Below are 24,800 nucleotides of genomic sequence, written 5' to 3' on the forward strand. Positions count from 1 at the left end.
TCAGGATGTGTCCTAACAGTGAATCAGGATGTGCCCTCCTTCAGCCAGACCTTGAGGAGAGGGCTGTGGGACTGGATGTATCAGCAGAAGGACTCCCTCCTGGAGATCACATCCAGCGCTCCACAACAGGTTTGCTCCCGCGAGTCCAGAGAACTACTCTCTGACAAGTCCTGAATATTTGCATTTATTTAGCTTCAGAGAATAATGTCCACCTTTAATAGTAATTAACATCTAATAATTTCTATATTGGAAACATGCTAGCAGTGTGTTTGCCTGGCTGGGGCATCCCAAGGCAGGGGCATTATGAAGAGATGGTTAATACAGCCCTTGAAAACATTATATTTGCCCAGTAAGTTTGTTGGGACTGAAGGACTCTGCTCCACTTATTTTTTTCCTTTTCATCTGGCCACTATTTCCGGCAAATTCTAAACCTTCAAATTACTTTTAAAGAGTAAAGGGGTTGTGCACGGAGAAGATGCCTCACGTGTGCAGGTTTCGGTGTAGATGGGACAGCTGGGCTAAGGAAGTCTACGGGATTATGAGAGTCAGGTCTCCCCAGCCTTGCAGTGGTACTTTTTGGCTTCAGAAATGTTCAGCCAGACTAAATAAATCATGAGAAAAGTAGACATAGGAAGGATTGTCTGCTTTCCTCACTCCCTGCCTAGGGGAAAGATGGACTAGGTAGGAATAGGACTTTTCCACCCCTGATTAGTGGGAACCTCTGGAAGAGAGTTCTTCCCAGTTCTCTGTCCAGACTGCTTGCATGCCCCTTGTCCTTGGAGCACTTGTGCCTGCACGCACCACGTGAAATGATTGCCTGTTCTTGATGGAAAGACAGAGCAAGGTAGCCCTGCCCGGAGAGGGTGTTTTGGCTTTAATTTAACTGCAGCCGTTTGCTGGTTATTCATTTGGTTCTTTTTTAATGATTACATGTGTGTCGATATCTCTCTCTTTTTTTCTAGTTTTGCTCTTTTTTGTTTTTTCGTTTACTTTATTTTGCTTTTTTCTTTTTTCTGTTTTTTTTTCCCCTTTAGGTTTCAGAGAAATTATGTTGAATCCAATAAGCCTCCCTGGACATTCCAAACCTCTTAACCAAGGCATTTATGTTGAGGATGTCAGTGTTTATTTCAGCAAAGGACGTCATGGCTTTTAAAAACTCCTTAAAAGTCCCTGTTCTGATGTCAAGTTTATAGGCTGTGCCCTCAAAATGGTGGGAAGCAGTAAGCGTGGTCTGTATGGATTGAGGTCTCCTCCTAATAGGACTCTACAGCCCTGCCTGTACACACGTTAAAGCCAACTGAAACTTTGGTTTTCTGTCACCAGATAACAGGGTTGTTCTTTTCCTCCAATGGTCGCTGTGTTCGTTAAATATTCCTGCAAGGCACAACAGCAGCAATGAGAGCAAATAAAGAGAATTAAAACCCAATTGAAAGGAGTCATCCTAATAACACAGTAAATAATTGTACTTTTGCTTTAAAATAAAACACAAAACAAAACCAACCAAGCCAACCAAACTGACATCTTTAGTCATGTCCTCCCTGCTTGGAGTTTTCCTTGTAAGCTTGTGTCTTCGCAACACCCAGTGAATGCCGCCATCACCTCTTATGTGGCACCGCCATGGGAGGTCTCCCAGAGCCAGCTGAGGCGCGGGGAGCCTGGAAGAAACTAAAGCAGAACGAAGACTTTTGGTAAGAACAAAGGCAGCCCCGCTCCCAGTTCTTGCACAGAAAATAATGTTGGAAGGAATAATAATGGAAAGAAAAAAAAAAAATCTTACTTCTCTGACAGGAAGAGAATGTGGTTATCTTTGAAGTGCACATATTCTAGGAGGCTGTTTTTGCTTGTCTGTCTGTCTGTGTGTGTTGGAGCGGCTCGTTGGATCTGACTATATCGTTGTCATACTCTGGTCTCTCCCTGCTGCTTGAATGATGAGCTTTATCTGAGGAGTTGCCTGGACTTCCTGCATGGATGGAGAATCCATAGCGCAGGAGGGTCCGTGTCCTTGCCAGGACTAGGGCAGTAAGCAAAGTGGAAAGGCATATCAGACGCACGCAGGTCCCAGTTGCTGGGCCTTTTCCAGCCCCCTTTAGCTCTCCCCTGTATTCCCACCAACTAGAGATTGATTGTAATCCAGTCATGTACTCAGAACCATCAGCCCGAGGCTGACTGACTGAAGGAGAGGAAAAATAAGTATTCTGTTGCTTCTTCTCTGGCATAAACAGGAATATCAATCCTGTTCTCTGGCCAATATTCGTATTCTCTCCCCCTCTCCCATCCCACTTTTGTCTTCACCCGAAGCCTCTCAGATGGAAAAGTAAACCCTTTGATCCTGTCCTCAAGAGAAGCCAGCTGCCCTTGCGACAACTTGCAGGGCTTTCCTTGGACTCTCGGGACATCACGTGTACGGGAAATACAGATTTGCTCACGTATATCAGTGATAACCTATAAGCAAGGCAGATTAGAGGAAAAAAACCTTCCAAGAGCTTCAGGTATGGCCAGATCCTTTTCTGAGAGGAGTATTGAACCAGGAGCTTGTTCACCAGCCACTCAGCTTTGCTTGCCTTCTTGGTGGCCTGAGACGACCTTATCACATCAGGGATGTCTCTAAATCACCTGCCACTGGAAAGAGTCATTGTCCCCCTCTGCCAGAATGGGGCAGAAGCCTCAGAATGGGATGTTCTGTTTCATCCTGCCTTTATGGGTGACCTGCATGAACCACCCTGGAGATTGCCAGGAGGTTTGTTATCAGTTTTCCCATAGGGATGTCCCTGGCAATATTCCATTCTCTTGCTTCTTCTCCTGGTTCATTTGCATAAAAAGGTAAAGTGCAATAGAAGAGTACAGGAGAAACGGTAGCAGATCGCTTTAAGTTAATGGACATGCCTTAGGGGGGGCATCTGTGTTAGGACAAAGAGGCCTGGCTCAGGTTGGATGGCTTCAGAAACCATGACCAAAACTCCCAGCAATGTTTCCTGCCCGTATCGGAGCCGGAAATGCAAGAGGTGCACCGCCAGAGAGGACCTGCGGCCATGTGTTATTGACACCTCAATTCTGCAGATTCACAGAGTGAGGAGGAGCTTCACCAAGCGTGTGAATCACTGGGTGCTTGTCTGAACTGAATTTCCCCATCTCCTGGAAGTCGCCCACCTGACCTGGGGATGTCTTGTCCGTCTGAACTGTCTCCTCTCCCTAGCACTGTTCAGGGGACTCTACTCTCAACCGTGTGTATCAGTCGTAGAGATACATCCGTGGGCCTGGACCAGAAGCCTATATCCAAACACCCTAGCAGAGGAAGGGTTGAATTTTGCAGCTCAGGTCCATCTCTGCTTAGAAGAAATCCTCCAGACCGTACAGCATAATTTAAAGCAGTTCTCCCCACTGTGATCGATGTCTCAATTTGTTTAACACCAATTAAAGTCTCTGGTTCCTCACTGCTGAAAACGAAAGCCAGTCATGGCCGTTTGCGATTGGTGGCTTTAAGTAGCAAGTCTAAGGATGTTTTTTTTAAAAAAAATTATTTTATTTTTAATTATTGTAAATCATTACCTCATTTTCTGTCAATGAGACTCCTCCATCTTTGAGCATTCTTATCTTGCCATAACTATCATCCTGTGCTAATGGGAAATGGGACGGTCCCTTTTCACAGAGACTATAGGGGTGTTCAATGTCTAGTTTCTTAATAAACACTTTATTTTCTAACGAAACAGCTGCATCAGGTCTCTTCTTTGAAGACAAAATAAATAAATGTTCAGAATGACACATCCTATAGTCTACTGCTTCGTGAGATGGTCCATGTGTGGGGAGTCTGGTTTGTTTCCTTCTTCGGGGGGTGCGGAGGGTGGGATTTACAGTTGTGATGTGAACGTTGCTCAGGTGTAGCTCTTGCTTCTGTCACTCTCATCAGGCACAAATGTTTTCTTGCCTGAGAACTTAGCTGCTACTGATCTCAGTTGACAACCGGTTGTTTTTTGTTGCTCAAAATGGTCATATTCTCAGGGACGAGGCAGTACTGCTGGGAGATGGTGTCAGGATTTGCCAAGACAAGTTTCTAGACTTAGTGGAAGAAGTTTTATTAGGAGCCTTATCTCAGGGAGCTTGAAACTAAAAGATTGTTCTGGCTGTGGTGCTCTTGTTTCAGAATATGCTGTTGCTGCAGGTCTCCCTGCTTGGCTGTGCAAATTGCTCTCCTGTTGGGCGTTGGACTGTTGTCCCTTCACCCGGGACTCCTATTAAGCTGGCGAGGATGTGTGTGATGTAGAGGCTGTGGGGTACAAGCGGGTGCTGCACTCGGGTTACTCATCAGGAGTTCAGGTAGGGTTGGTTGCTCCAGGAGGAGAGCGGAGCCTCTCTGCAGTGTGCCAGGCTCGGCATCAGGATATGTCTTAGTGGCTGTGTCTTAGTGTCATTAATGGGACGTGTCATTTACGTGACTTAAAGCTGCTATGCCAACCTGCAGGTCGCTGTGGGCATGAGGCTGGGGGGGTGTTTGAGCTGATATTAGGAAACCTGGTGAGAGTTTTGATGAGCAAAATAGAAACATGTTTTCCAGCATCTTTCTGTTCTTATAACTTCCTGGCATGACTTTCAAGTAAATGCCTCAAAATGTTGCTATGAGTTAATTTCTGCATGCTATTCTCTTTGAATGAGTATGCCTCTAGAAGTGATTGGGTGCTGTGGTTCTCAGGATTAGGTGATGGATGGGATCTTTACCTTTCCAGCAATGTCTGTGGAGCCTGAGACGAATGGTTGTCTCCTGACATATAACCTTATACATGGGACGGGCAGCTGAGCTGCATCAGATTTCATCCCTATCTCCCTCTCTTTTTTGAGGTGTGGGAAACAAACATGGGTGTTGGAAGCTCTGCCTTTTCCTCCCTACTACTCCAGGGTCTGGGTTTCATAGCCCAGAAACACTGCCAACAGGGAGCTGATTAGCCAATTACTTAGGCTGCTGGTATGGTCAGCCTTAGTCCACCTTGCTTTGTATTTCAGGGCAACTATTTCCTTACCTATGAGTTCCCACAATGTTTTTGCTGCTGCCAGTTCCCAAGGAGATATCTTAACTATGTCCCCGGGCTCTGACATGCATTGCAGAGGGGTTGGGCACTTGTTTCTCCTTGCGCTTGCTTCTTGGTTGCCTCTGTTGCCTCTCTGTTGCCTTCACCCTTGTGAAGGCTTCTTGTTCCTTGACACAGCTGGACCACGAGCTGATACTGCTGTCCGGCTCTCCCTTCCCACACTGTCTTCAAATGGTTCTTGAGTTGTTTAGAGAACTTATTACTGAAGGAGCTTGGGGTACTGGTTTGGTAGGGTGCAGGCAGTGGTACATATCAGTTCCTCCTGAAAATCACAACCCTGTCTTCTCAGTTCTTACAGAGTGTGGAACCTGCATGTGAACAAGCAGAGAAGTTTTGTTTCCTTGTGTTTTGACTCTATAAAGATGGAGTCACATTTCTGTTACTTCATGCCTGGAATGAGCTTGATGGGCACGGTATGATTCTGGCACAATACCTCTCTGCATGGTGGAAACAACGCATGGCCCAGTGGCTCCTTGGGCTTGCACTTGCTGCAGGAGAGCGTTCGATGTGTGTGATGCTGTAGGTCACGACTTGGTATACTGAGTCTCCGTAGCTGCCTATCCAAGTTACACAGTATGACTCGATGGTTTTGCTGCTCTTATGTTTATTTAGATATGCTTTTAGGAGTCAGCCCTTCTTTCTCAAGAGGCTGGAGCTTCTTCGAAGGTGGTAGTTTTCTCTACCACCAGGTCTTTGGCCTTTCCAGCATGTGTCTGTGGCTGGGGTGGTGGGACAGAAGTCCCAGGAGCTGTGAACAGTCAGAGGAAGGTGCTTCTGCTGTTTCAGCAAACTGCAGCAGTGCATCACCACTCTGTTCTGATTTGTACCCAGAACAAGCTGCAGATCCTGAGGGTTAAGCCTTGGCATTAGCAGAGGATAAAGAGGCCTAGACGCAGCAGTAAAGCTGAAAAACCACAGGTTTGGAGGAGCAGCAGGCAGAGAGCATGCAAGAAATCAATGCTGGGTGACTTCATTTTTGCTTAACGTTTTGAAGTGCTTCTGGTGCGGCTTATGCAATGAGTCAAAGAGTCCTTATTAACTCTGTATTTACCAGTGCCTGCAGACCCTGATCAATTGGCAGAAAAGTATAACAAGCTGCAGGAAAGTGCATACAGCCGCTTCAAAGGGGAGAGAGTGTGACGGGAGACCGGCACACACACGGCTGGAAAAGGTGCTTTACCTCATGAAGCAGAAACGTACCTTCCACTGCTGTCGTGGTACATTTTGTTTTGCCTGTGTCTTTTGTGGTTTCCCAATGTTGTTCCCCCCCTCCTCTCATAACAGGCAGGCTCCTTGGTGCCAGCATGTGGTCTGATGCTGCAGAGCATCAGCCGTGGGACCCCACATCTCCAGTGGTCTGAGCTTACTGTGCCACAGGGGTGCACTGCAGGCTGTAGGACATCCTGCCCTGTGTCCACACCATGGGGGATCACATAGATACTGCTTTGTCTTGACCCCTAAAAAAGAACATAGGAAACCCAGTGATAAAAGTAAGTTAATGTGCCCAATGTGGCTTCCTTTGTGTTTCTTGTAAACCAACACGTGGGGAAGTCACAGAGGGCTTAGGGGTGCAGATCCAACCTCTCTGCTTCTGCTGGGAGCTCGGTTTGGTTGTGTCAGTTCCTGACATCATTCTTCGGTTCCGGATTTCACCTCCTTGGATGCACCATTGGAGTTTTGGGGGTTGTTTGTCCGTCTTCCTTAGTGGGATTTGGTAATTGGTTTCCAGAGAAGTGGTAAGTGGCTGTTCTTATTGAAATCAGTGCAGAAATTCAAGAGAGTGTTAACTGAGGTTTTGCCAGGCAGCGCTTTGAGGTGGAGTTCAGGCTTTGAGTTTGTCAAGTTAAGAGCTAGAATAAATCCCAACCCACACTCCCAGCCCAGGTAAATAAATGCGGGACGATAGCTTCGCTAAGTGAAGATGATGGTCTCTCCAACAGTAAAGCAGAGTACAAGTACAAGACAATTATATTTGAACTTTGATATTAATTTTGAACTTGTGAGTGTAACTGCTGACTAATCAGTAGTAATAAATTTTAGTTGTTATCTACAAAGCGGAGGGATTCATTCCAAGTGCTGGTTAAATTATTTGCTCTGCTGTTAGTGAGTTATTTGTGACCTGTGCCCAGTTCCTGCAGATGAGTTGACTTTTTGTAAGGATTTGCCTATGATTTCAGACTGTTTGGCCTTTTTCCTCCAAAGGTTTGCTTCGAATATTCATGTTGTGTGAGTGGCTGACTGGTGCTGCTTTTGCTCTCAGGTTGGGTGAGTGAATGTTTCAGACAGGCAGCCAGAAATGTAATATGCAGAGATGCTCTTCAGTAATCTGATATTTGGGGTTGTCCTTAACCCCACGTTTATGTTTCATACTTTGGGACTGGTACCACCCCACCAGGTCTGTCTGCTGGTAAAAAAAAAAAAACAAACCCAAAAACACTGTTCCCAGGGTCTTTGGAGTAGTTAAGAGCTTGTTTTCAGAGCAGGTAGCCTTCATGGCTCCAGCCTGAATTTTGGGAGCAGCGTGCGTCTGATCTCTATGTGGGTCTTCATCCGCTGATTGCAGCGCAGCCACTGCTGGAGGTCAGCCTCTTTCATGAGAAGTCAGAAAGAGCCAGACTGGAGTCGCATTAGGCTCAGTAAACTGCCAGGATGTCTGAATAAGCTAATCATGGCCAGGTCATCATTATCTTAAGTGAGTCAGAGATGTGTCCAGGCTGTTTATTAAGATAATTGGGAGAGGGAGGGAGGGATGTTTGCAGTCTACCGGTGAGGCAGGGGAGTGTATTGCAACATCTGATACAAGAGAGAAGGAGCTCATGGTTTTGCAAGTTGATGTTCTGCATGTGTCCAGTGCCTGGTCCCACTGGGATTCAGTCCCTGGTGCCAGTAACAGGGATGTGAGGTGGCATCATGATAATGCAGTGTGAACATTTCAAACACCACCGATGTGTTTGCCAGGCCAAAGAGTTTGTACCTGTGCTCAGATTTCCTCATGAGGCCTTGTTGCCTGGCAATTTTAGAGATATTCTGGATCAACAGAGCATTTTGGTTTTGCTGCATCAGTGCCAAGAAATATTTGGGGACGATAGGAGCAGCTGTGCTCAGTCACTCCTTGCTTGGTAGTGCCTGGTCCAGTCCCCTGTAAACTGCTGAAGGTGGCTGCGGTTTGCTTTGTGCTTCCTGAGACACATTTCTTCATTGAATGGTGCTGGAGGGGGTTGCAAGTTTAAGAGTGTTTAAGCTCCAGTCATATGCTCAGCACTGCTCGAACAACTCCAGAGGTACACGTTCCCCAAAGCCATCACATCTCACGGCAGGCAACTGAGAAGGGACTTGCTTAAAGACAGGTAAGTGTCATTTGTCTCCTTCCAGGGAGCTATTGTGTGTAATATGCTGAATTCAGACCTTTAGCGGGAATTATTTTGATGGATCTGCTCTAAATGCATAAAGGATAACTGACTGCATTAGACAGTATCAGTGAGAAACTGTCAGTCCCTGCTCAGGAACTAGCAGAGGCTCTTCTGGCTGGAAATGCTGCAGATCTGGCATTGTGTCACAGCTCCAAACCAGAAGTCAAGTGCTGCTGGACATTGGGGTTAACCCCCACCGCCACTCCTGTTTGACTGCCCAGGTCAGGGCTGGCGGCTGGGGGATGTGGCCGCGGTGCCAGCAGGTATGGCAGAGCTGTGGGAGGTGTTCAGCATGGCTGTTCACTCCTTTAGAAGGCTCGGGAGCAGAGAAATGCAAGGGTGGCTACTTGATGGTAGCGCCAGTCTCTCATTTTCATAGGCAATAAGCAAAAAAGGCTCTGGTGTGCCTTAACCCCTCTGTCTGGTGCCAGCAGACGGGCATTTCAGATGGATTGCCTCTTTTGCAGCCACATGAAACACTTGGCACTCGATCCCAACAGAAGATCTGTAGCCATGGCTTCAGAGGAAGGCAGCAGAGTCCCTGACAGTGCATCCTGGATGAAAATACTGTCCTGTGACTAGACTGAAAGTTTGGTTTAATCCTGTTAACCTCAGAAGGGACTCCTGGGAGTTGGGTATTATTCTGTGTAGGTCCTTAGGCTTCTCTGCATGACTATAATGCATGAAGCATCTAATCTTGTGCCAAATTTCCTTCCATGGATTCAGTGGTGCTGGCCTGAGCCTCAAAGAAAATGGGCAGATTGATATCAATAGCAGTCTTACAAGGGAAGGAGAATATCTCTCGCCAAAAAACCAGTCACCCTTAGGAAATAAAGAAGACTCCTGAGCATAAAAGATATCGTCAGGTACACCCAAATGGGTAAGGATCAACAATGTCCCTTCTAAGGAAGAAGATCTCTAAGACTCCAAAGAGCAAGGAAATGTGGTGATCATGAGCTGTAGATACAGCGTAGACTGGAATCTGGCTCTTTGATCCTGAAAGGACCACTGAAAACAAATGGGCTGCACAGGAGTATATTTGGGTGATCCCTTGAAAGGATGGTTCAACCTTTTGGGCCATGTTTGTGCCATTAGTTTGTGGCACTGTGGAGCTCAGGTTTGCCGGCTACCTGGGCCGTTGGCCTGCCAGCACGGGGAGGCATCCCATAGCTTGCTGCACAGAAGCCATGGAGGACTTTGCTGCCAAGTCTGCCCTGTCTGAGACCTCTCCATCTCTTGCCTGAGCTTTTGCCTGTGCTCCTTTCTGAGTAAGGATGGATCCTCATGGGCTTGGAGCTTTCACCAGATCTTACCCAGGCTCATGCTTAGGTTTCCCAACAAGAAATCAGAGGATGGCCATCTCTTCAGTTGGAAAGGAGGTTACTTTGACATAACGTCCTTGGAATTGCCCGAAGTGATGTTCTTGTCTGGAGAAGTAAGTAGATGCTTGCTGATCATGGTGCAGGGATGTGGGTATGTCTGTGTTTGTATGCACAGTAGGAATTGAATATTGATTGTGGAAAGGTGGTGGTGTATTTCCAGGGAAACAGACACAATCGTTAAATGTGATCTGCTGCCCAAGGCAGAGAACTGGAAGTCGGGATGGTAAAGTCCTCAGTGGATTAGGCTATGACATGGAGGTAAGTTTTTGCTGCAGTTTCCCCATCTGTAATCCTGCATAAATGATTTAAATCCCCCGCAGTGCACTGGTGGTATTTGTATACTCCATCTGCCAGGGATGGATGAGAAGAGCCTGGCTCTGAGCTGGTCCTGGCCATGATTCAAGAAAGTAATTCTTGAGACCCTCAGCAGCCAGCACATCCCAGTGTCATAGAGACTGAGCTGGGGTCTCCTGCAGAGCTGAGCTTCAAGCTCAGAACAGCTTCTGGGTCTGGAAAGAAGTGAGGAACCACGAGGGACATCCCAGCCCAAGTGCAGGCATCGCACATGGCTACTCCCTGCTCCCTCACAACCCCCTGAATAAAGACTCTTTGTTCTAGGAGATATAGATTATATATATTTTAAGGGCCCATGAATCATTCATAGCCCAAAGATGAAACCGAGCATCAGAGCTAAGGAAAGGCTGAGGTTGTGAGGCGAGGAACCTTCCATTATTTATTGTACTAAATCTTGACCCGGTAGCACCTTCTGCTTGCAATCCTGCCTTTGCTTTGGGAAGCCCTCTTTTCTCCTAAAAATCTGAAGTACTCTCCTATTTTCAGCAGATAATTGTAGCAAGAACCTAATCAGCTGCTTCCCTTGTGCAGCTTGGCGGTTGACCTGTAAAGGAGTAAAGGGTATGTCCTAGTAAGCATGTGAGAGCACAGTGGGGCTGCCGGGAAACGCATGGACATGTTGGCTTGGGTGGAGAATGAGAGTCCTAGATGCGCTCTGGGGTCAAGCAGGGTTGAAGGGTTAACACTGGGTCTGGCAAACAGCAGCAGGGGAAAATGTAATTGAATGGTTTGGAAAGAGAGGCCGGCTGCTTTCTGACTGAGCCAGGCACTTCCAGGCTTGGTGTGGCACAAGCCAGCTGTGAATCAGGGCTCCTGCTCATCTGTGGTCACTTGGTGGTCAGCATGAACTGAGTTTGTGGGTGTCAGCCTCCTTCCTGGCAGCCAGATGTCCATAGCACAGAAAATGCCTGTGGTTTCTCGGGGGCAGGCTGATGCCGATGACTAAATGCAGAGCGTGGCTGCATGGCACTGGCTTGTGGTGTCCTGACCTCTTGGCAAAAGGAAATATTCAACCAGTTGGAATAGCACCAGAACTCAGTCAAACAAGTGAAAACACTGGTGGAAGAGAGGCGTGCTGGTGGTTTTTTCTTTGTGGTTTGGTTTTGGGTTTTTTTTGTTTGATTTTGTAATCTAAGAGAAGGGCTGGAAGTTGAGCTTTCATTTTATAAAATCATAATTTTCATTCTTATTTCAGTTGTATTGCAGTAAAAATCCAAGTCCTGCCTGTCATGATTAAATAGCAAAATGTTGTACCACAACAGCAGGAAACTATCATGTTGCTTTATTACTGCCTTTTTAATTACTGTGACCAATTCATTGGCAAGAGTAATATTATTATTGCTAAGGGCTGGAGACACCTTCTCTTTCCATTGCTATATAGCCCCAGGGCTTGTAAGATGCAGCTTTGGCAGTAAGGTGAGATAAAGAGAACTTCATTTATTTGCTGCTCTTCATTTGTGCCAGCACAAGAGCTTATGAGGCCACAGTGTAACCCTGGTGTCTAGTGTGATCCAAGTTAAAAATAACACCACTTCCACCCCTGCTCCCTCAAAGGTTATTTTTCACCCAGAACATTACAGGGCATTGCTTTGCCAAACAGTAGCGACAGCATGAAGGAGGGGGAGGCCAGCGGTGGGGTGGGGATGGCAGGCATCTGTGGGGGTGGGAGAAGGCCAAACACCCAAGCAGGTTTCACCATCAGAGCTGGCAGCTGATTGTTTGCAGCAGGCAAGCGCCCTGACACCCAAGAAGGCTGCTGCAAAAACTGGGAGAGAAATGATTTGGAAACGTGCTCTTTCTAAAGATTTTATTTTTTAATAGAGAAACCTTTCAGGCCCCTTTTTAATTCATAATAAAGAGCAGGTTGAAAAGAAGGAGAGGGCAAATGAAGACAGTGAGGCTTGCTAACTTCCTTTAAAGTTGGAAGGTCACCTTTAAAAATGGATGAATGCAGCGTTCGGAGGAAGCTCCAAGGCAGCAGGCCTGGGGTTCAGCACTAGAATAGGAGGCAGAACAAAGATGAAAAGAAGAATCCAGTTGGGATCTAGGAATAGCTGCAGAGCTGCAAGTGCCGGTGGTGGACTTGGGGTGGAGGCGGTGTTTAAGGGAGCTTCTCTGCCCACTCTGAAAGCCGCTGTTGTGCGTGGTGATGTGCTGAGGAAAGTTGAGTCGGGTGCTGGTTAGCCAGCTGGGCTGTGCAGGATTGGTGGTATCATCATGGGTGTAAGCTGGAATTTGGGATAAAATTAAGGTACTGCCTGCCCATTCCGCATTCAGGGATGCTGAGTAGCCCTAGAGATGTCTCGTCTGCTCTGGTTGTGTTTGTGCTGACTTTTCCCCTTTGCTGGGACTCGTCAGGGAATGGGAAAAGGGTGATCACAGCATGAGCCCTGGTAATGACTCGCCAGACAGACAGCTTTTGGGCTGTGTTTTGGATGGTTTCCTGGCTCTCGCTACTTTGGTCCACTTTGTGAGCTGGTGAAAGTTGTGGTAGCGCCACTGTGTCATATGGAGTTATGTGAATATATTCCCTTTTCCTTACCCCATCCAAATCAACATACTGGACACTAGGATACAGCCATATGCTTCACACTCCTTAGTTACCTGCATCAGAAAGCAGGTATTTCCTCCCCAGAATACTCAAAAGATGAGATGTCACAAGGAAAGAAGCTCAACATTTGAAAAGGTAACACCCACCCCACCCACCCCCGCCCTGTGTCTAACACATAGAATCATGGAATCGTTTAGGTTAGAAGGGACCTTTAACATCATCACGTCCAACTGTTAGCCTGGCACTGCCAAGTTCACCACTAAACCACGTCCCTAAGTGCCACATCTACATGTCTTTTAAATGCCTTCAGGAGTGCTGACTCCACCACTTCCCTATGCAGCTTGTTCCAATGACTGACCACCCTTTCAGTGAAGAAATTTTTCCTAATATCCAATCTAAACCTCCCCTGGTGCAACTTGAGGCCATTTCTTCTTGTTCTATCGCTTGTTACTTGGGAGAAGAGACCAGCACCCACCTGGCTACAGCCTCCTTTCAGGTAGTTGTAGAGAGCAATAAGGTCTCCCCTCAGCCTCCTTTTCTCCAGGCTAAGCAACCCCAGTTCCCTCAGCTGCTCCTCATAAGACTTGTGCTCTAGACCCTTCACCAGCTTCATTGCCCTTCTTTGGACACGCTCTAGCACCTCTACGTCCTTCTTGTAGTGAGGGGTCCAAACCTGAACACAGTACTGGAGGTGTAGCCTCACCAGTGCTGAGTACAGGGGGACAATCACTTCCCTAGTCCTGCTGGCCACACTGTTCCTGGTACAAGCCAGGATGCTGTTGGCCGCCTTGGCCACCTGGGCACACTGCTGGCTCATATTTAGCTGCCTGTTGACCAACACCCCCAGGTCCTTTTCTGCCAGGCAGCTTTCCAGCCACTCTTCCCCAAGCCTGTAGCATTGCCTGGGGTTGTTGTGACCCCAGTGCAGGATCCGGCACTGAGCCTTCTTGAACCTCATACAACTGGCCTTGGCCCATCGCTCCAGCCTGTCCAGATCCCTCTGTAGAGCCTTCTTGCCCTCAAGCAGATCAACACTGTCATCTGCAAACATACTGATGGTGCACTTGATCCCCTTGTCCAGATCATTGATAACGATATTTAATGGAACTGGCCCCAGTACTGAGCCCTGGAGAACACCACTTGTGACCAGCTGCCAGCTGGATTTAACTCCATTCACCACAACTCTCTGGGCCCAGCCATCCTGCCAGTTTTTTACCCAGCAAAGAACGCTTTCTCCCCCATGCTCCCAGTGCCAGCCCTCCCCACCTTTCCTTGGAAACCACCAGAAACAGCCTGGGAGCTGCCTGGTCGTGGAGCGAGCACATGGCAGCTCTTTCCTCTTCTCTAACTGGACCAGGCATATCCTCAGGGAGCTTCATACAGCCTCTAGTTCAACAGGTTCCAGGTTTGGTCCTCAAACAAAGGGCCCGAGTAAGCACAGGGAAATGCATTTCCCCCCATCCCCTTCCAGTCAAGGCTGAAGGGTGAGACTGCTCCTGGGAAATCATTGTGTAGTGAGTTGGGAGGACAGGATTGCAAAGGAGAAAGGACTCCTACGGTCTGTCTGTAAAGCTTTAGGATCTGCTGAGAAATGCTGTCTACATGGTGTTTTTGTCCTGCTGTGTTGCTTCCCTTTTTCTGTATCTGTCCTATTTGAAGGTTTTTACAGCATTTTTGCAATCAATATTCAATAAGACTTGCTAAGGGTATAGTCTGGAGGCCATTTGCAGGAAGGGAAACTGAGGCAAGTGCGTTGCTTTCCCCAGGCTGTTGCAGTTCCTGCAGAAGCACATGGGAGTGCATGGCCAGCCAGGGAACAGGACCACATGGGAAGCATGGGGACTGTGACCAGAGAAACCTGTGACCCTGGCACTGGTCTCAGCTCTGTCTGCCCTGGGCAGAAGGTCCCTATGACAGGGAATGAAATGATATTTCTTAAGGGTTCACCTAAGAACTGAACTCATTTCATAATTAAACACTTGCCTGTCTTTCCCACTGAGCCCAGGCACAGGGGCATCAGACACATGCTATCTATTGCTTATTAAGTGGTTTAACAAGCCCAGCTAATTACACTGTACTCAAGGATTTTGTAGCTTATGAAAGCGGTCCCTGTTTGTTTGTGTCAGTGCTTTAATACATTAATACACCAATTAAACTTCAGGGTGTGTGTGTGCTCACACAGCTTAACGTACAGGAAGGCATGTCGATGTCTTTCATATCAACTGGGGCTTCTCCGGCTGTTTCAGCTCCAGCTCTGAAGGCATGTTTGTGGTTTTACGCTCAACCTTGTCACTGAGGGGACATGCATCACCTACACAAAAACATAGTTCTACCCCCCAGAAGTACGTTGTTTTACAAGGCTCTGGCAGACACGGGCACTCTCTGTCGTTAAGGTTTCCTTCTCAGACCTGGGAGAGTTGGTCTTCACTTCCATGTCGGTGCTGATGATGCAGGCAATTTGTGCATGAAAGTGTTGTCTTCTCTCAATTAATCCTGAGGGGTCACCAGTGGGAACATGCTGTCTGCAACATTTGCACTTGTTTGCAAAGGGCCCGGCGCATTCCTTAAGCGATGTGGGTAACGAGCGATAATCAGTGCACAAGGCACCCAGCGTGAATCAGTGCAGGGATGGGGCTGGAGCAGGCAGCGAGGGTCAGAGGTAAAAGCCTCCTTCAGTGCACTTAGAATTCAGTGAAAAGAAGGCAGTCGTGGGGGGAGGAGAAGGAGAAATGACAGATTAAAGGAAATTGAGCAGCTGTAATAAATACACTTGAAATTGAAGTGCATCTAGGATGCAGTGATTATATTCCCTGCAGAGCTGAAGTGCTGAGGAGGGTCTGCAGAAAGGGCAGCCGTACAAAACCACTGGCCTCTCGGCGAGCAGGCTTACAGGGAATTCAAAATGAGTTGAAGAAAGCTGGCTGGGCTATAATGCAGGTCTTTAAGATACAGTTGGGAAGGCTGTCTTAAGCATTCAGTCTGGTAAAAGTAAAGACAATAAAGAAGGGATGAAAGGACTGATGTACTCCAGGCCAGCTAAGCAAGAGATAGAGACTGTGATGGGGCACTGCTTGAAGTATCACAGTGAAAGGAGAGGGGAAGAAGAAGAAAGCAGGAGGAAAAAAAAAGGATGGAAAGCAGCAGCCATACGGGATGCTGAGGGTCTATTTCAGACAAGAAGGTCCTTTTGCACATAACTATCTCTGAGAGACAACGAAACTGGCATCACAGCAAGGAGCTGTTTGGAGTTTCGAGGAGAACAGTGAGCTGGTACGGAGGATATGGAGGAGAAAATGCTTATCTTGAGATTGATATATGGAGAACTTAAACTGGCGACAGAGAACAGAAGCCAGCTTATATCAGCGATAAGAGGAAAGAAGGATTATTAAATATTTTTCATCTGCCAAAATGGCATCCAGCTTTATAGAGGATGAAGAGAAAGATCTCCCCGTATCGGTGGCCAGCTGTTCAAGGGCACTGGACAAGGTGAGCATCCTCTACAGATGGAGAGCACATCCCATAATGTACACACCTGTGGGCATGCACACAACACACCGAGCTCTTCACTGACATTTTAAATTATCTGTTTAAAATGGGGCAGATGGATGAGAGTTGGAAGGTGGTGGACATAACAGGGACAAGAGACAGACCAGTAAGCTTAATGTTTGCTCTGGGAAATTCTTGGAAATCTTCTTAAACTTTAAGGGATGTGGTGGGAGAACACCTGGAAAAGCAATGCTCTGTGAAGGCCAGACTTATGTGGCTTGAAGTAGTGGGAGGTCACACTCAACTAGTCTGCCGGCGTTCCCCGAGGAGCTAACTGCCACTATATATAAGGGAGATTCAGTGGATATAGTACACTGAGATTTTCAGCAAGTATTTGACAAGGACCAGCACCAGAGATTAATGACTGGGGGTGAAGTGCTGGTGTAGGATTTAAAACAAGAGCCTGCGTAGAAATCTGCCCTGAGAGCGTAAGACAGAAAGGAGCTATTGCTAAAAGTGTTTCCAATTGGAAAGAGGTTGAAAGTGATGTGTCCTGGAGGTCAGTCCTAATCATCTGTGTTTTTCATAATGTCTGCTAACGATCCGCAAGGAAACACTGAAAGCAGGAGCCAGAATCATCCCTGCTGTATCACCACAGACGTGAATGATTTTTCACCAGCGCTATGGCTGAGGTCCCAAACATACCCCGTGCCTCTCCTGATTTGGGAGGTGTTTGAGAGAGGAATCCCAAGCGAGAGAAGAGAACCAGACAGAGAAAAAGGACCTCTTTGACCCTCCCGCAATACCAGGAGCAGCACTGGGAATATACCTGCACCAGAGGAGACGTGGCATGGGGAGACTGCAATTTATGCAGCAGAGGCACAGTGCTATCTATGAAGAAAGGATAAATGAAGCAAGCTGGACAGCATAGGAATCTTTTCCTTCATTGAACTCCTTCCAGAAATGAAGATGTGATTTTGAACAGCTTGGTAATTATTCTTTCCTTCATTATTTTTTAATTTTGTCTGCTTTCTCTACAATTCCAGTTTCTAGTCTGGAGACCTTGGATGACTTGATGTGAGCTCTGTTTGCAGGAGAATTGCAGCCTGGCTGTCTAAATGCAAGAAGTCCGAGTCAAGTTTTGAACTTTGGGTGCTCATCTGCACTCTGATATTGTTCTGGGTAGGTTTGCCCATTACCTACTTGAAAAGTCTCTGCTCTGGTAAAAGGTTAAGGGACTTGATTTAAACTCTGATTGATAAAGAAAAGACATCAAGGTGACCTTTATAATACAAGCTGAATTTGGGGTCACTTTCCAAGCTCAGATTGCAATAATGAAACAGGATTTGCAGGCAGACCGATGGATTAGATTAGTGGAAACTGGCCTCTGATTTTTCCATGTTACCATCCCAATATCTGATGCTGGCCCTCCAATTAAGACAACATATATACTCTTGTCCAAGACATTTTCCGATGAAATGAGACTCGTCCTAGGCTAGTAAGGAGAAACAGCTAATGGCATATTGGAGATCTTTCCACCATTGTACCCCACTCCATGCTCTGCGGTATCACCCACGTATATTCATCTACAAATTGCTATTGCCAGCTTTGGGAGGTCCTTTTTATGCCTCTGCATCCTCAGCTAACTGCAAAACATTATTTCCCTTTCCCTCCTTTCTCAGCTATCTCGCTTATTTTGGTCCCTTCCACTAGCAGTATGTTCTTGCCATAAAATCCAGTATACACATTTAAATTTAAGCTGTTAAGCCACATATGATATATATATATATATAAGTATATACATAATCTTGTTTTTGTAGCTGAAGTCCTAGTAGGTTGCCTTCCTCATGTGTCTTGAATACCAACTTAGCAATCATCCAGTCCTCACACATAGTTCGGTTAAAGCTGAACATGCACCTTTTCACCATCTGCAATTAATCATGTCTTCCGAGGCTACCAGCACTGCAGAATGTTTTCTCACGTCTCACCAGGGTCCTTAAGAAGAATTAACTGGGTATTTTTCCCCTGGTGCAGACACTGATGTTTTGCCACAGGAGAAAACGGTAGGATTTTTTCTTTTTTTCCCTCTTGCACACAGTGAAGTTTGTGATGTTTTTCTGTGAAAATTCACCCCAACCATCTGGCTCATAATGGTGTGAGACATCGCTAAAAGATGACAGACAGACAAATGGACAAATATACAGTGGTTTATTACCTCATGTTCTCGCCATGCTGGAGAGTGTCAGAGACAATAAACCAAGATGGATTCTCATTTATAATCATAATAAAGGCAGGACATGGCAGGGATACGATAAAGCAGTACCATCAGGGAAGGAAGGGCAGTGTCCTAACAAGAGCATATGGTTCCTTAGGTAGTCCTGAACTCCTGGTGATGAGGGATTTTGAAAGCCTTGCCCAAGGAGAACTTTCTCTGGTTTACTTCTCACTCCTCAAAGTACTCTGTTTCTTCCACGGAGAAGAAGGTGGTGTTGGCACGACAGCGCTTCTGCTCAGCCAGCATCTGTGAAATGAGTTGGATCCCACCATGGAGCAGCTCCGGAGTTGACACATGGCCAAGCTGCTGCCTTCCAGAGGTCCTCTTCTCCGGGATGGACCCAGGGTGGGCTCCTTTCATCTAGAGCCACCCTGCCATTACCCTGCTCATTTTTCAGCAGCGAGGGAGGACCTGAGGGGAAAGTTGGATTTCTCTTTGTGTGAAGCATCACAGGAGCACCAGTCAAATATTCATTGCATTCTACTTGTGACTCGGACATAGACCAAAGGAGCACAGGAAGCCCCAACTATGCATAGAACTGGAGAGCTAAACGAGGACCAGCTGCTATCACCATCAGATTAGCTAATTCCTTTGTACGATCCGTCCTGCTTTTTATTCCTCTCTGCATAATTTGCTGCCTCATAACAATTGCCGAAATCACCCAAACCACAGTAATTTTAGAGCCCAGCAGGCAGAGCTATCTCACATTACTCCTCCTTCAGGGGTTTCCTTCTGCAGGAGAAGCTGGCAACATGAAAAAAGGGATGGGGTTGTGCAAACAGAACAAGTAGGGAGAAAGCCAAGGAAACCTCAGGCAGAAACAAAGACGGAGAAAGGTCCATTCGGGGTGTTAGGAAAACATGAGTCTGAGGGAACACCTCATCAAGCCGTAGACGTTAAGTGCACCTCCTGTGTCAGTCCGGTGAGAAAGGGAGTTGGCAGAGGTGGGAAGCAAGGTGAGAGATGGAAATTGGGCAAATTGGAGAGAGGCTGTCTAATGAAATCATAACTTGAGCCTGAGATCTATCTTTCAACACCTCATGTTTTTACTCTATATGGCCTCACTTCTGGAATTTTCTTGTTCCATGAGTTTAATAACCACCAAAGGAAGTCGTTGTTGGGAGAATGACTGGGCATGGGGCAAGAAAAGACATAGATACTCAGAGATCACAGAAGCAAAACAAAGGCTGGGGGGGGCGGGGAGAGAAGAAGAAGATGCTATGTTTTGTCCAAAATTGTCCTTTTCCTTTGTGATGAAGGTGAAGCTAGCAACAATCAGAAGCATTTCCAGAAGCCTGGAGCTCTAGCTGGAAAATGCAGAAGACCAGGCCCTCTCAACAAATTTCCTGCTGTGAGACGGTCCAGAAATTCTGTCACAACAGATTTTTCTGAAAGTCTTTTTGCACTTCCACATCTGGAGAGAACTGCACTTCTTCTAAAAATGCTTCTTCATTTCGCACCCAACTTTGGGGCCAGTTCTTACTCTGTTTAGAGTGGGTTCTGCACTAGGGACGACAGCTGTACTTTGGCACTTGAACCACTTCCAAAACCATACCTCTTCCTTTAATGCCACCCTTCTAAAAGTCACATAGTCCCCAGAACTTGTTCAATATATCTGGAATTTTTTTAGCATTTATGGTGAGCGCACATTAAGATCAGAAGCCATTAGGAAGACAATGACAGCAGAATCAGACTAGGCAGAAGCAGCATGCACCTGTGCCTAGATCCTTCAAACCATGGATCAGGCCATAGACTGAACAACATTGAAGCAGTATCAAACCCCTGTAAATCTTCAAAATTGCAAGGAAAAGCTTAACGCTGTGACCTGAAGCCAGTGCTGCAATATCTACTTGGGTGTGCAAGCAACTGCAGCATGGCTCTGAGGTTGAGTGATGGAGCTGGGGTGGCACCAGCAGGATCTGGCTGGTGAGGCCAAAAAGGGCAATAGATTGACCATGGGACATCTGTCGGTCAGAGACATACCCTGCTGTGGGGTAAGTACTAGCTGGGCTGAGGTCTCCTGTTACTTGTTGGAGGGAGCACTGGGTGCTAGCAGCGGTGATGCATGACACACTTCCATGTCTGCCTGTCACTCCAGGTGGGGACTGCAGTCTAATCAAGGCTGCTGCAAAGATGAGGGAGTTTTTTTGTTGCTGCTCCCAAATTAAGGAGTGGGAGGAAGACCCAGCACCCGGATGAGGGTTGGGAGAAAGGCTTATGTCGTGGCATGAGCCAATTAACCCAGCCCTGAGTGACATCCTCCTGCTGGGATGTGACGGGGGTGCCAAAACCCAGAGGACAGCAAAGGCGAAAGCTCAGGCTGAGTTTACCGAGAGCAAACGCCTTCCTACAAAGGACCCGGCAGCTCTTTTCTGGCCTTGCAACAGCTCAGCATGATTCATATGCAGCCGAAGAGGGGCTGCTGGCTGTGCCAGCTACTGGAGTCGGTCCCCATCTCTCTGCAGTGGAGCTTTGACTGGGGAAATAAGAGGCTCGACGCCGGCTGCAAGCAGGCGCTGCCAGGCTTCTGGCCCCGCTGGAGCAGGCAGCCATGGCAGTGAACTCACAGGCTGGGGGAGCTGATAGCCAAGAGCCTCTGAGACCTTGGAGGCAGAAGGTAAGCCTCTGCGTTCCTGCTGGGAGACAGTCTCAAAGCTGCAAGGCTGCTGCTGAGTCCCGGTCGCTTCCAGCTTTCTTGTGATTATCCATCTCGGCAATAGGATGCTGTTAAGTGTCTGATTACTGTGTTGTTAAAGCCTTAAGCCTGAAATCTGACTACTGCATGGTCCCTTGAGGGGCAGCCAATCCTCCTCCATCCCTCCACCAGTAATCCTTCCTTTCCCTCAGAAAAATAATAAAAAAGAAAGACAAGTGATATCTGTCTGCAGCAGCGCTTTCCAATCAAGTGAAAACTAGCTGGAAAATCAAATCAGCCGGTAAGTTCCTGCAAAACACAACTCTATCTCTTTAAAATCTCCTCTTTTGAAGGGATGAACTGAACGGCAATAGCTGCTGATGTAAAACAAACCATTATTCCTCCTATCTCCTCTCCAAGCCCCTTCCCTGCAGACGCATGAGTCTGAGGGAGGCAGATGCTCTCTGAAGACTATTTTCCTCCGTTAAATAAATTCACTTTCAAATAATGTGTAATTAAATGTGTGGTATTGAATTAATGTTTTATTCTGAGTGCTCTGGCAGCACGGGACCTAGGGGCCTGGCTGGTGGAAAGAAAACACATTCACCAGAAAGACTCCTTTTCCCTCTCTCTTTCACTTTTCCTCCCACCCTGCCAAGAATCCCAATCTCTGTTTCCAAGAGCTGCTGGAGTGTACCAGTGAGTCGGTGAGGACGATGTTTTGTGTAAGGTCCCTTTTATGATATGTTGCCATGGGGCTCTTGGGCATTTCACCCAATGCAAAGACCTCTGCAGCCCACTTCGGTCCCTCCTCTACCTGTCTCCTGATGGGCTTAGTCTTTGTCCTCAGAAGAGCCCAGTTGTGCAGTTAACCCTCGTATACAAAAGGCAAAGCCCGAGCATCCGCTTGGGATGTGAAGTTGGTGCTGGATGTCTAAGGAGACAGACTGCTGGAGCTGGAGACACAGTTTGGCTTTGAAGCCTAGCGTCAGCCAGAAATTATTTGAGAAGGTGCAGGAGATGATGGGAATCATTTGTTGTTTTTGAAGTCTTTTGTCTGGAGTGTTAATAAGGTTTTGGTCCCATCAGCAGTGTTTTGTGTTCCCCTGGGAGCCAGCTGAGAAGGAGTTGGTGCACACAGAGGCAGGGGCAGGCATGGCATGAACCTGTACCCAGGCTTTGTAGAGGTGACAGCAACAAGCGGGACCAAGGCGTCTGTCCTAGCCTGAGGGGATTTTGATATGTGCCTTGGGCACAAAGAGGTTGGGTAGAGGCAGAGACTGGGTTGGGGCACAACTGGGAACCCACTTACAGATGTGTGCCTGCTCCCTAACCCCGACCACAGCAGCTGCAAGCATTAGATTTCTTTTGGGAAGTCTTCCAGGTCTCCATACTAAAGGACATTTTAACCATTGACAACAGCATTGGTGAAGGGATTTACCTTGTTGGATCAAGGAAGTGTCCTGTTGATATGATGAGCTCTTGCTTGAGTAACTTCAGTAAGTTGCAAATCTGTGGAAAGAGGAGGAGGTGGATGCTGTGCAAGGCCCAGATGTGCCGGAGGCTTCCTTTCTTTGTTGCTGTAGTCATTGTCAAACATTTGCTGGGAGTGATGCTTCCTCTTGCTGTAGCTCCTTTGCTTTGGGATCTCTTCAGGGGGGCTGTGCTTCTGCAGAACCATGTGGTGTTGTGCATCCCAGTTGAGACTGCTCAGCACCCGGTAGCCAGGGGGCACCTTATATTGGTTTCTTCATAAAATAATTACTGAGTGGTTAGTACTCAGATTTATAGGACTGAAATGGATGAGAAGAGCTTGAAATCATGTTTTGTTTTTATAGGAGTGTCAGGTGGTTTAAGCTGGGACAGAAGTTTTTGCTTAAAAAGTGTTTGTGGGGTGGTGCTAAGCACGTTCTAACATTATGATTTTTTGAATTTTTTCATGAAGAAAATGAGAGCTTGCTTTGGTTTGGGTTTAAACTTTGCAGGTATGTCACACCAGGTAATGTCACCAGCTTCCAAATGGTTTTCAGGGTGATGTGGTGAGGGAGTCTGGCTGGCTCTGGGCTTGCATCTGATGAGTTGTTGGTGTAAGGGGTGATTGTGCTTTGCCTTTCTGTCAGCTCCTTTACACACACACGCGCACGCGCACACACACACACTCCCTTCACACTTACTTGCTCCAGGAGCATTGTACACGTAGACTGTCATTGTCGGCGGTTGCTGTGTGGCTGATGTTGGAGCTGGTGCTGCAGCGGAGATGTTGGAGCTGGTGCTGCAGGGGAGATGTTGGAGCTGGTGCTGCAGCGGAGATGCAGCAGCTCAGGTTACGGCAGCTCAGCGGGTGCTAATCCAGTCGCGCCGTGCCGCTAATCAAGCCACTCTGCGGAGCTTGAGGATTGTTTTTCAGAAACGCATCTCTCCCTTGAATTGAGGTGGGCTGGAGTTAGCTGACGACTGAAGGGCATCCCTTTGGGTCAGGGCTTCCTCTTCACCTGCTATTGCAACAGCAAAAGCTAGAGGAGCTGGTGATGTCGTGATTGCGAGAGGTATGCCTGGAAGTGGTGGATGTGAGGTATTTTCAAAGCATCAGAAATCTGGCTTGCAGAGGTTGCTCTTCTATTCTTGTGTTTTCTTGAGCTTGATTACACTGAATGTCAGCTCCTGGTGCAGATTGGTATTCCTGGATAATTTTTTTTTAGCCCAGATTATCCAGCAGACCTGCTATTTTTTTACCAAAGTCTATTTAGCAGGATGTAGTGCATTAGCTCCAGGTCTGCTGGGTCAGCAGGGCAATGATGCCTTCTTCACATCTGGGATCTGCACTCGTGCCTTGCAGTTGCTCCCAAGGAATGAAGGGGACGGTAAGAAAACACAAAGAACTGCAGAAATATAAAGTAGTTGTCTTTTAAGGTCTTTATGAAGGAGTGTGATCATGACTGTTTGATAATGTATTATATAGTCAGGCACGAGGGGCTGCCTGGAAGCAAGTTGCCAGCATCTTGGTAAGGTACAAGAGATGAGAAACAGTCTGAAAAGAAGCTTTGAAGCCAATGACATATACTGGTTTGCTGGAAATCGAAAAACCTGAGAAGGGGTGTAAAGAGAGGGGTATCACAGCAAAAGGGAGAGTATTCTTTGCATTTCAGGTTGTTTCCATCAAGGCCAAAGGAGAGATGGATGGAAGATGTAAGATAAATCTCTCTATATATATTTTTGCTTGTGTGGACACACACAATTGGCTATGAGAATTGTCATGCAGAATTAATAAGATTTAAATACTGCTCCCAAAGTGAAGAGAAAGGTCTGAATGAGGTGGTCTTGTCCACAGGACCTGCAAAGAAGGGGGTGGGAAGGACCTCGGTGCACCCACCTGTTGGAGCCCAGATGGCTCAGCCAAGGACTGCGCCAGCTCCACCAAGTTCCCAGAGGTTCAGATATGCTTTACATAAACCTCCATGATTTGGGGTCTTTTTGAAAGGACTGTCAGAGCTGCTTGGTGCTTATAATCACAGCTCTTTTGAATCTGAGTCCTTGAAGGGTGTCTTAACAGAGGAAATTGGCAAAGAACCAGCGTCTGGGCACAGCGCTGAGCTGCCGAAGCATGTATCTGGGCCTTTCCCCAGTGGTGG

General features: G+C 47.1%; 1 protein-coding gene across 6 annotated transcripts in view; it reads left to right on the forward strand.

Moving 5' to 3' along the window:
• The window catches only part of NTRK3 (neurotrophic receptor tyrosine kinase 3), a 219,379-nt gene that overhangs the window by 142,955 nt on the left and 51,624 nt on the right, over nt 1–24,800 (forward strand). For 2 of the 6 annotated variants that reach the window (XM_054837019.1, XM_054837020.1), the window contains one exon: nt 1,035–3,699. The exons of the other annotated variants lie outside the window; for them this stretch is intronic. In XM_054837019.1, coding sequence (XP_054692994.1) covers nt 1,035–1,153 — 119 coding nt within the window. In that variant the 3' untranslated portion in view covers nt 1,154–3,699. Of the gene's footprint in view, nt 1–1,034; nt 3,700–24,800 lie in introns of those variants that run through there. 6 annotated transcript variants of the gene reach the window in all.

This window comes from Grus americana, chromosome 10 (assembly GCF_028858705.1).
Source record: "Grus americana isolate bGruAme1 chromosome 10, bGruAme1.mat, whole genome shotgun sequence".
NCBI lineage: Eukaryota > Metazoa > Chordata > Aves > Gruiformes > Gruidae > Grus > Grus americana.